The sequence below is a fragment of the Leuciscus leuciscus genome, assembly GCF_965113295.1.
Source record: "Leuciscus leuciscus genome assembly, chromosome: 9".
NCBI lineage: Eukaryota > Metazoa > Chordata > Actinopteri > Cypriniformes > Leuciscidae > Leuciscus > Leuciscus leuciscus.
In genome coordinates this window covers 24,499,985-24,511,993 of record NC_138733.1, presented here as the reverse complement: position 1 = coordinate 24,511,993, position 12,009 = coordinate 24,499,985, and the positions used below count along the sequence as shown (strand labels likewise).

General features: G+C 39.3%; 1 protein-coding gene across 12 annotated transcripts in view; it reads left to right on the top strand.

The window, feature by feature from the left end:
* The window catches only part of msi2b (musashi RNA-binding protein 2b), a 262,677-nt gene that overhangs the window by 58,837 nt on the left and 191,831 nt on the right, over nucleotides 1-12,009 (top strand). For all 12 annotated transcript variants that reach the window (XR_014208650.1, XR_014208651.1, XR_014208652.1 and 9 more), the window contains exon 6: nucleotides 10,939-11,031. Coding sequence is in view for 6 of the 12 variants with exons in the window: in XM_082179739.1 (XP_082035865.1) it covers nucleotides 10,939-11,031 (93 nt within the window). In the remaining 6 variants the exon portion in view is untranslated. The remainder of the gene's footprint in view (nucleotides 1-10,938; nucleotides 11,032-12,009) is intronic.

The following is a 12,009-nucleotide window of genomic DNA, read 5'->3' as shown; positions in this document are numbered from 1 at the left end:
GCGCTGCACACCGGAGAAAGTCACGACGTGAGCATACGCTCCACACGCGCCACTGCCTAAACTGAAACTGACTGGTCTTTTTATTAGCGGTGTAGAAAATGGGCAAACAGCTCTCAAAGAGAATGGGGTTGTCATGTCCACACACACATTTATTTATTTCATAAAATCGCAGCATTTTGCGTCATATAATCGCATAGGCTTGACATCGCGATTACGATATGATTTATCGTGCAGCACTAACACACGCGCAAAGCAAATGCAAACACAATCACATTCAGCAATGCCAGAAAGCACATCGAAGTGGGAAGTGGCTTCTGTAAATTGAAAGTTCACTTAAGGCCCGCAGGATGGATGGTGATGGCCTCTGTTAACTCTTCTCTTTCTCCTGAACAGATTAAACTGATGTGAAGCTCTGCCTTGCCTTGTGGAGATTATTTCACTACGAGTTCAGACATTTCAGAAGTAGAAAGGATTGCTAAAGGCCTGCCTCCAAACGATGTGGCGTGCTGATAAATTCCTCAGCTTGCGCTATACTTAATATTTCAGAAAAGGACATGAAAGTCTGATATCGTTTTATACTCCTAAATGGCAGTTTGGGAGAAAATGTCTGGGGAAAAAAAAATCCAGATCTATTGTGAAAACTGAAAGGAAAGAAAAACGTACAGTCGCTTTAAAAATGTATACAGCTTCCAGCGTAATGGTGTAAGTAATTTGTTAAGTGCTTATAACTCCCCTGCTAAAGTTTCGAAGATTTTGCCCCAAGCAAGCACATAATTAGCATATTAATTTTTCAGAATCGCTTTGAGGGGCAAGCACTCAATTTTTTTCTCTCATTTCTTCTTTCACCCCTCCATCCTTAATGTGAAAATATTTTTCCATTCTGCAGACTGTTTATCAAGGCTGAAAGCTCATTGATATTCAGCGCGAGTTCGTTTGAACGGAGACCAGGAGGTGTATCAGCCTAGCCATCTCCTGGGTCCTATAAGGAGCTATGAGCGGCCACGATCTATCTTCATAACTGTACAATAATCTATCGACTCTGGGTTTGAGTGTAAAGCACATCAGATCATTAAGATAAAGCCATGGAGGGAGTATTGCTACAGTTTGTCATTGAGGAATATTGGTGTTAGTGTAGTTTGGAATTACAAAGGCACACTGCGGAGTATAGCACCAAAAACAGTTTATTTTGCCATCGTTGTGTGAAAGATGGAACTCAAGCTCAAGATTTATATACTGGCCTGCTGAAAAAAAAGAGGCTTTTTAGAAATATCATTTCAGTATACACTTCCGTTCAAATAGTTGATGTCAGATAAAAAAATAAAAAATCAACTTTTAAATTAGGCTAATACTTTTATTCAGCGAGGATGCATTCAATTGCTCAAAAGTGACAGTAAAGACATTTATAATATAAGCAAACGTTTTCTTTTTCAAGTATTTGTTCCTTTTGAATTTTCTCTTCATCAAAGATAACCAAAAAATAATAATAAAAATCACTGTTTTCACAAAAATATTTTCGGTTTTCAAGAAATATTTATTTGACAGCAAATCAGCATGATATAATGGTTTCTGAAGGATCATGTGACACTGAAGACTGGAGTAATGATGCTGAAAATTAAATATATTACACTAGAAAAGTAATTTAAAATGTAGCTTGTATATAGTGTGTATTTCATAATGTTATTGTCAAATAAGTGCATCTTTGGAACATTATAAGATATATTTTTTTTTTTTTTTTTTTTTTTTTTTTTTTTGCACAGATAAGCACCTTTGAATTATTTTTTCAATATGGGCACATTGGTGAGTGACCCTGAATGACCTTTGATTTTTTTTCTGGGATTAGTTGTTGGGTATTCCCAGTGGTGTAGCATGCTTTCACATGTCTTGATCTCCATTAGAAGGGTAGTAGTATAGATATTGATTCATATTAATTGTGTGTCATGAGACCGTTATGTGCTTCTGACCTGGTCACCAGCGTTTCCACGTTTCACATGAGCCAGCTTTGGCAAGGCTGCAGTCAGATGACCTGGGTATTTTGTAGCATTGTGACATCAGTGGCTGAGGATTTAGAGTGCTCCTACTGGTCACTCTTAAAGCTACAGTACCTCATTTGACACACTCAAGTGCTCCAAAATTGCTGTGATGATTCATGAAAGACCCTGTGAATGACCAATTTGGATGCTAAAATAAATATTGAATTTACTGAATGCTTAAAGCAATCATAAGGGGCAGTAGTTTTCCCCTTTCCCCCACAGTTTTATGGAATTCAAAAATAAAGAGCTCTTTAGTGTGTCAGCTCAGCAGTTCAGAATAGGAGGATTTCACCAAGGCATTTTCATGCCACCTTCGTAGATAGTCAAAGACTTTCAGAGTCAGCACAACCTTTACAACCTTGAGGTTTGGATTGGCTTGAACTGTCTTTTTTTATTTTTTTTAAATAAATGTTACAGTCCCCTTAGTCTTCAGGTTTTCAGAGTGTGCTTCATGTGCTTTTATAATGACAGTGGTATATTGATTAGGCTAACATAAATATTAGTGATTAGTGGTCTGCAAATCCTAAATTGCCCCAAACAGAATGACGAGTCACTAACCTGCTCCTCTTAATCCCATTCATCCCTTGTCTGATGCTTGTGCTTGAACTGCCTTGGGCTCCACTAAGTGGCTTGGGAGGGATCTTCCATTCAGAGAGCCAGAGACTCATTTACGTGCCCTCGGGGGTCAGCAAAAGGCCTCTTGGTTGGGTCTTTGGCAGCCAACCTGCTGTCAGTGTGGAGACTGCTTGCTGTAAGCTTGAAGGAACCCCGCTTTGGGCTGTCACCTGCCATTTGCAGTAAGCATCTTTACCCCACTCATCTACTCAGTGTAATGGCATTGTGGTTATCAATTAGGGCTCTATAAATATACACTAGAGATTGGATTGGACCAGTTTTACCCTGGAGACAAACTTCACTTCGTCCCTGTCCAGAGACCTGCACTTTCTTTTTTTTATACTTATAATCATGTGATTTCATTATTCAAAAATATCTTATGTTCTTTTGTCTCTTGTGCTTGACTCTATAGTTAAGTGTATTTGTCAAAGTTTTTAAATGGTATTTTTTATTTTTATTAAACTAGAATACAATGGAAATAACACTTATTTTTGAAGGTTATGTACAGTTTGTACTATGATCACTGCAGTTGTGATGTAATTTTCTGAATGCATTTACTTTTTTGCCTATTTTATCAACCACCAGGCAAAAATGTTAAGCCTGATGTCTAGTAGCATTTTTCAACATGCAACACGATTTGTAGGGATGCAAATTATACAATTTTAAACTCTTATTTCATTTACTGGTTGATATCTGATATTTAAAAGTGCATACTCATTTCCCCATTTATATTACCTTTGTCATCATCTAACACTCACTGTTATTTAAAAAAAAATACTAATAATTTAATTACATTGTTATTTGTAGTCTTTAGCAAATTTAAAGATGAATTTCACAACATAGCCTAATGTACACAATGAAAAATATATGTCAAAATTCACTTGTAGCATTTAAAACGACTGATGTTTGTTTTTAGAGTTTTATTTATCACAAATTATTATTTTTTTTGGCAAAATTGTAACATTTTAATATCTGTGGTTTATCAGTTAACTGGCTATAACATAAAAATAATGAACGGCTTCTTGTTATTGGCCAATTTTTTTTGAGCGATTATATAAAGATATACAGTAGATAAATCTCTTATATATATATATATACCCTTGATGCACATAAGAGTGTTTGAAAATTGCATCAAATAAATCTTGTCTGATGGGTTTTGGGGCAGGGAAGGGGGGGCTTTGCATCCACAGTTTTTGCCGACGTTACTAATCAGTTATTCTCAGCTCTTGGTCAAGCCGCTGCCTCGCCTGTCAATCAGGGTTACAGGCGCGGAGGCAGGAGCTGTTTGGCCCAGTACATTTGAATGTTGACATTAAAATTCCACACTGCAAAATTGTGTACAAATTGGAGCTTGGCGGCCTAAATTTAGATGCAGCAGAATAGAAGTGCACTGGATTCTGTCAGTCAAGGAAGTGTCGACGCCTCACATTTAACGCGACCCGCCTAGTTGTCACTGTTTTTGACCGGTTTCGCATCCTGCGAGCTGGTTCGCCTAGAGTGTGTGATTCGGCGGATGGGACAAAGAGACGGCAATCAGTGATGAATATGTGATTTGAGATGATGAAGATGCCTGGGAAGGAGAAGGAGGAGGAGGAGGATGAGGAGGGGGGTCTCATTATCTCACTCTAATCAGGGGACATCCAGCTAGGCAAAGAGGACTGATTAAAAAAGACTCCTCGTCATAACACAAGAGCATCGTTTGGCTGAGGCTTATAGGCTTGTTGTGAGTGAGGACCAATGTTAGTCAACCGCAATCAACAGCAAGAGGCCACTACACAGTTCATCAGAGACCTAGAGTAAACAAATAAAAAAGCAGGCCGCTCGGTTTGAGAGAAGATAATGCTGGGAAGGGGAACTCTCCGCAGGAAACGCGTCAGGTGTTTTGAGAGGAGCTTGATCATTTATCCCCCGTTCCTCTGTCTCTGTTCTTTGTTGAACTCCACGTCCCATCAAGTCATCTGTCAAACAGCGCTCTCCCGCTCGTCCCCCTCCTGTCGGAATATAACTTGATTTGGTATGTCTGTATCCCTGCGATTGTCCTGCGCTCTGATAAGGATCCATGTTTTCAGGGAGGGTTTGGTTGCGCCGCATCTAATGAAAGATCTTAATTAGATCCATTTGTGCCCAAAGGAGAGTAGATGCAATATTAAATTGTCACTCCTATCACATTCCTCCAATTTAGGCTGCAGGATACGTCTCGATCCATTTTATTTCGCCGCAGATAAATGGTGAACTTTGCTGTCACTACTACCTCCTGCATTCTCCCTCTCATCTTCAGCAGAGAGCGAGAGACTCTTCTTCTGGAAGAAAAACATCTTCCTTATATATTATAAAGCATTAGAAAAATTCTACTTTGCCTCCCAATTCCACTCTTTGTGCAGCACATAAAATTGTATCTTTCTGATTTCAAATCCAAATTGAAGCCTTCCTGATAGTCTTGGTCTTTTAAGTGTCATCAAATTCTGCCTCGTTGTCCTTGAAAATGACTTATTACTGTGGTAATTTTAACCTAAAAAATATTTGTTGAAGTTCCCATGTTATTATTACATATTCAGTAAGCATTATTTGATTTATTCGGCTGTAAATTTTGTATTAAATTAAATATGTAAAATAATCAATAAAATAAAATTTTGCCATAATTGATTTGTAATTGATTTGTGTTAAAGGGGTCATGAGATATTTTCCTTTTCATTTTTGACCCCCTTTTTCAAACACTCAGTTTTTATAGGCGTACCGCAATTAGCCTAACTGTACGTTCACACCGCCGCCGGCGAGAGCGGCAAAATTCGCTCTCGCCGCCCTGCCAACGACGCTGGAGAAAGATTTGAGGACGCTCTGATGCTCTGACATAGATCGAAGTGGACCAATGTTTACAGGATTGCGTTCTCTGGAATCCTCTCAGGCGGAGGACTTCTACGTTCTGATTGGTTGCCGCCGAACCGCATCATAGCTTATTACCATAAAGTTGACCTGACTTCAACTCTCCTCGCCGCTTTCACCGCCCAAGACGTGCCGTGCCGCCCTCGCCGGAGCTCGCCGTCGGCTCTAATTGAAAATGAATGACTTCCAGCCACTTTGACGCTCTCGCCGGCGGCGGTGTGAACGCACAGAAAGACTTAGATGTAAACGCCCACTGCTATGATTGGGTAACAGTTTTGCATATTAAAATAATTTTCAGCATCCCTGTCATTACATGTGTGGAATTGTTTTGAAAACTTCCGATGTTGAAAAATATCTCATTACATAGTTAAAACATTTGCCAAAAATGTAAAACATTTATGCGTATTACTTATGCTTTATAAGTCTTGGTTGTGGCAGATAAAGTTTAAGGACTTGGAGTTATCACAGTTATAATTGACAGGATGATTCACAGCGTTATAAATGAATGTGCCATTGTTTGTCACACTGTTGTTGTTATAGGCTATTCATAGTTCATCCTTTTCGATAAAGTGAAAAACTTATACATTGTCATTTGCAGTGTTTTGTTTTAAATAAAATGAAAAGTGTAATGTCTTACTGATGACAAAACAGAAAATGTCGCTCACTGAGGATTTTATTCAGGATTACAGCGAATGGCTTGGATCAAAATAATATCTAAAAGCTGCATTCTCTACGGGCTTTCTTCCACATCTGGGAATCTCCCGCTTTAACCCCATAAGCACAGAAGCAAAGGAAAGAACAGCCAATCACACCTATTCAGTTTGACTGTGGCGCTATATAGTATAAATAGTTCATAAATATCAAGCGATCTGTATCAGACAAAGCAATAGTGACACATAGTAAAAACACTGGTACTCACACTTGTGTGTTGCAACATACTGTCGGATCCAATATATTTGGCACTGCATCATCTGTTATTTTCGGTCTCTCTGAAAAGCCTGCAACTGTGTCTTGTTTAAAATCGAACTCGCAGTAAAATGAAGTGAACATGAACAGTGTCTTACTGACGTGATCTGACTGGAACTTAAAAATGCACGCTTCCCATCCAATAAATAACAATAAGCTTTGTGCTTTTTCAAATTCTGTCCATTTTAATATAAAAAATGTATAACAAATTATTGTTAAATGTGTTAAAAAATGTTAAATGTGCTGTGACAGATCGAACATAAATATATGCACATTTTACATATTAATAATCATTTTTTTAATGTTTACATTTACATTTACATTTATTCATTTAGCTGACGCTTTTATACAAAGCGACTTACAATTGCTATATATGTCAGAGGTCGCACGCCTCTGGAGCAACTAGGGGTTAAGTGTCTTGCTCAGGGACACATTGGTGTCTCACAGTGGATTCGAACCCGGGTCTCTCACACCAAAGGCATGTGTCTTATCCATTGCGCCACCACCACCCCCGTTGGATGTGGTGGTGGTGGTGCGCCACCACCACCCCCACCACATCCAGCCTATATACTGAATGTTCTTCAGTATATAGGCTAATGCATGTTTGAATAAATCCGTCACGTTGACAGCCATCATTTAAGCTTCCTTGAGTGTAATTTAAGTGTTTGTATACAATCAGACCATTTTAACCTTCAATATTATAGTAATGTAGTACCAACTGACTCCTATGTATGGTTTACAGCATTAGTTGAGACCTGATTACTGTACTGAGATTAGATTACTGTACCTGATATATATACAAATAATTTATATCGAATTGTAAGCTTGTGAATCCAAATGGGATTGAATCATGAAATTTGTGTCAATACCCAGCCTAGCAAAGACTGTGTTTTTCCACAACTTGGCTCTTTAACATCCTTTAATCCTCAGAGGCATCTGTATCGTTTTATTGAGTAATCCTGTGTTTGCGTCTGTCTTGCATTTACTACTACATGACATGTTTGAATCGGTGGGCGGGGCTAAAGAGGCAATGATGTAGAAGTAGGTGTTGGTCTTCTTCTGCAGAGGCAGTCTTTCGTAGCACTATAACATAATAATGTGACAAAATCCGAAACAAGTCGTTTTATGAGCTGGATTTCAATAAAAGCAGTTTTTTGGACTAACAAGGAAGTTTTGAGTTCTGAAACGTACAGGGTGTTTTTATAGTACAATGTTTTTATATGTCAAAAGATCAAGGGAAATAAAATTTCTCTATTCATTACCCATTAGACAGGCCTATTAATGGTCCGTATTTTATTATTCAGTATGACATTTCTGATCATACTGTGAGCGCTATAAGGCATTAGCCTGCACACATCTAAAGGAGGCTCTTGTAGTCATCACCTCTTATCGCCTGCACTTGTTTGAGCACTGGTAGAAACCTGCAGCACGACTTGCATCTAGAAACATTCTGGCAGCTGACATTCCCCCTCGCTAGAGGAAGGCAAGAAATGTTCTCTAGGCATGCCGAGTCGCATCAAGCAATGCTGGTGGAAGATGACAGTGGCTGAAACCGCAACATCAGCAGACGACTAAGAGCAACAAACTCGGCTGCTCTGCATAAATTTATACGCGCAGTATCTCTAAACACACTGCTTATACTCTATCACACCTAGCGCCGCTACTTTCTTATATCTCAGCTCTCCTGCGAGACGTGCTCTTTCATATTCATAGATTTTCACGGCTGAATTTTTAAGGTCTTGCGATAGCAAGTTTCCCCGATATGTCATCACTTCGCCAGACGTTTCCCTGTCCCTTCGCAAGGTCCACGGATTTCTCTTTTCCCTTAGAATATACTTACACCTCATTATGTTTTTTTTTCACCCTTCTAATTTGTTTGAAACATCTTTTCCCATTTCAACTATGTTAAAGGCTCCCCCACAATGCCTGACAACGAGTGATTTCAAATTTGTACGGATAATGAGAGGCTGAAGAAGGAGGTGTGAAAGTTAAAACTGCAAATCCCTCAGCAGCAATCAAAGTTAGGGGATCGTTCCTCTCGCTGGAACACGCGACTCAGGATGATTCAGGGCGAGCTATAGCTATTGTACCCGACACCTCTTAGTCACCAAACATTAAGGTACCTTGGTACCTCTCCCTCATGACTCGCACATTATTCCCACGGATGTCTTAAAAACAGAACTGTGTTTTTGGAAAGCTGGCATGTCAAAAATGGCAGAGAGAAACAAGGACAAACCGGAGATGCTCAGGAAGGATAAGTCCCGTAATAAAGGGTTGTCTGACAAGCTATCTGCTTTTCTTATCTAAGTGGAGGCTAATCAAATTGTGCGTTTGGTAGCTTGTTGTGTGTTTTTAATGATTATTTATTTCAGGCCTTCAGGGTCACAAAACCACTCTATTTTGCAAAAGAATCATGTTTCCTGTCATCGTCTTAGTCATTATTGCATCCAAGCTGGCACTTTGAATGCTAATGGGTTAGCCGAGTTAGCGGCGTCAGCAGCACATCGTGTTCGTGAGGCATATCTGCTCGTCGCATCTTGAGAGAGGTGTGCGAGAGAGCTAGCACGGACAGAGCAAAGGCCTGCTGTTTTCTCTTGTCACCATGGAGAGAAATGGACAGAGTAATTGCGTTGTTCCAGGGCCTGAGGAATCCCATCAGCCAGGAGCTGGTGCTGTCAGAGGACATAAAGATGCCACTAAAAACTTAACTCTCCACTGACACGTTGGGCGGCTCGGGCCTGCACAAAACGACAGGGGAAAAGACAGACAGATTAACCATGGTGGGGTGCAGATGAGAGCGAAAGTGTTTTGGAGAAGGTTTGGGAAACAGCCAGCTGAGATGAGGGCTGAGTGTGCCTGTTGCCAAGATTGTGTATGATGGATGTGAATGAAGTCGAAATAAATGCTCAGGGTTTCTTAATTCTTTCGTCGTCTACTCCGCTCTGGGAAACACCAGGGGTTTGCTAGAATGCTCAAATGAAGCTTATTTTCTCTCATTGTCAATAAGTGCCCCTTTTTTGGCCATTTTTATAGACCGAGACCATAGGATGGGACAGGAAATTATGGGGAGAAAGAGTAGGAATGAGTTCATTGATCTATAAAGCAAGGTGATACTGGTTGAAGATCCATCCATCTCTCTCTGTATATCTCTCTGTATATCTATCTGTATGCATCCATCCATCCATCCATCCGTCCATCCATCCATCCATCCAGCCATCCAGCCATTCAACTGTCACATTAACACATTAACGTCTTGATAAGTTTTCAATTTCTAGATAAAATAGATGCTTATTGCTTTTAATTTTATTGTAGATTATAAACATTTATTTGAATTTCAGTTTGAATTTGAAATTCAAATTGGAATTCTGCACTTTTTTTTTTTTCAAATTCAATGATTGAATTGGAATTTAAAAGGCATTCGCGATTTACATAGTTACAATAGTTCCCAACCATCTTCACAATAATTGTCTTCCAGATCAGAATCACATCTTCCAAACACTAACTTGGGTGAGCTAAAAAACAGTTACACTGTTTTTTTGTGTGCACAATGTAGGTCAAATTTGAATATGTGTCTTCCACATGAGCACCATAAAGCATTGAGATTATCTGCTGCATCACAGCTCTGACAATAAGCACACATTTAATATAAATCCACACGAGTCTAACATAAGCGGGAATTTGACAAGTTTCTTCTCTTTGTTAACTTCAAAAAGGGCTTAACATTGCCTGAGGAGCTCTCTTGTTAGCCGTTATCATTGCCCTATATGATAGGTGGGCTATTTGATCTCAGCGCACCAGCTCTCAGCACAATTAACGTTGCTGCATGAAGAGAAGTCGGGTCTCGGAGCTCCATATATCTCTCCAGCAGGGAGAGTTAATTGTGTTTTGAAAAATGGGCCTTGTTGCACGAATGCGACCTCTACTACTGTCTGTTCTCACCGGTTTGAGATCCCGCCTTGCTCAGAGACTTCCAACTTTCTGACACCTTTTGTTTGTAACTCAATTAGAGTGTCTTTGAAGGTCTATTTGAGCAGCTCGCTCTACGTGGTTTTCCTCTGAAACTTTCCTGTTCCAGTTTTCTTAAATGGACTGGGGTATTGTGTATTGGGTCTTCGCAACACAAGAAAAACACCATTCACAGCTCAGGTGTTTCTGTTAGTGTGAAACCAAAAAGTGTCAAGTCTGAAATGCTGAGAGAGAAAGGACAGGTATAGCAAGCAGCGTCGGGCATTGCAAGCTAGGTGTTACCCGTTCCCCAAGCACACTCTCACAACTCAACAAATCACACAGTACCTCCTCTTCAATCTCCCTGTGGGACACAAAACCCACAACCGGTCATCTCCCAATTCCCTCTTTTCCAGCTTCCTCTTTGTCTCCTGTGCGTTTGAAGTCCTCTGAAGTGCTTTCACATGGGCCTAATCTCGTGTCTTCTTCTCTTCTCTTCCAGATGGTCACAAGAACAAAGAAAATATTTGTAGGCGGATTATCAGCTAACACAGTAGTTGAAGATGTGAAGCAGTATTTTGAACAGTTTGGCAAGGTAAGATCTCATTTTTCTTTTTCCCTTTGGCTAATTTCATGGAGAGATGTTTGCGTATGATGAGAAACGCTGTCCCTCAACGAACTCTTTCATGTGAAGACTTTCAAACAGGCTGTTTGAGATGTGGCCATTTGGAGATGAAAGACCAGTATTCGCCTGGTCTCTGTCGCCACTGGCTGAAGTAGCCAACACCTTTTGCTTAAAGCTGCATATATACATGTATAATCATTTTAATGTTAAAATACTTTTCCTAACTCAGATTAATGTGCACGGACAACTAGAGTAGCAAGCCACCAGTAGGTTGACTTACCTGAAAACTCTGCATTGAACATTGCTGAGCTGGTCTGAACATTTATTCAACCAAAAGGTGTGCTTGGACCTGCCTAGGGTTGAGTAGTGATACAGATTGCCCAATTTGATTCTGATTCACAAGCTTTCAAATCTATTTGGTTCAATTCCATTTTTGAATCAATTTGATTTGATTCAGTTATAATGTCCATTTTGCTAACATATTCATTACATATGGAAATAAAACCTCCCTCTTCTTATGATGTGTATACAGGGAAGTGTTTCAAACTGATTCAAACTGGCAACTTGTCTTTTTGAATTTAAAAGAACCCATTAAAAGTGTTTTGTTTTAGGAATCAATCTATAATTTTTGTGCTGTATGTGTTTGAATCACTTAAAGAACTTAATCATAAGAGTCATTTGTTAAGGAAATCAAGCTACAATGTTCATGCAGTGTAGTTTTGATTCACTTAAAATAAACAAATCATAATAGTCATTTGTTTTGGAAATCAAGCTACAGTGCTGTTTGTTTTGAATAACTAAAAATAATTGGCTCATAAGAGTCATTTGTCATTTTAATGTATAAACTGAGAATAGGCATAGGGTAAAAAATTATGTTGGGCTTTTATGAATCAGTATCAAGATTATTCAAATAAGCAATTGAAAAATAAATGTTTTTACCCAGTCCTA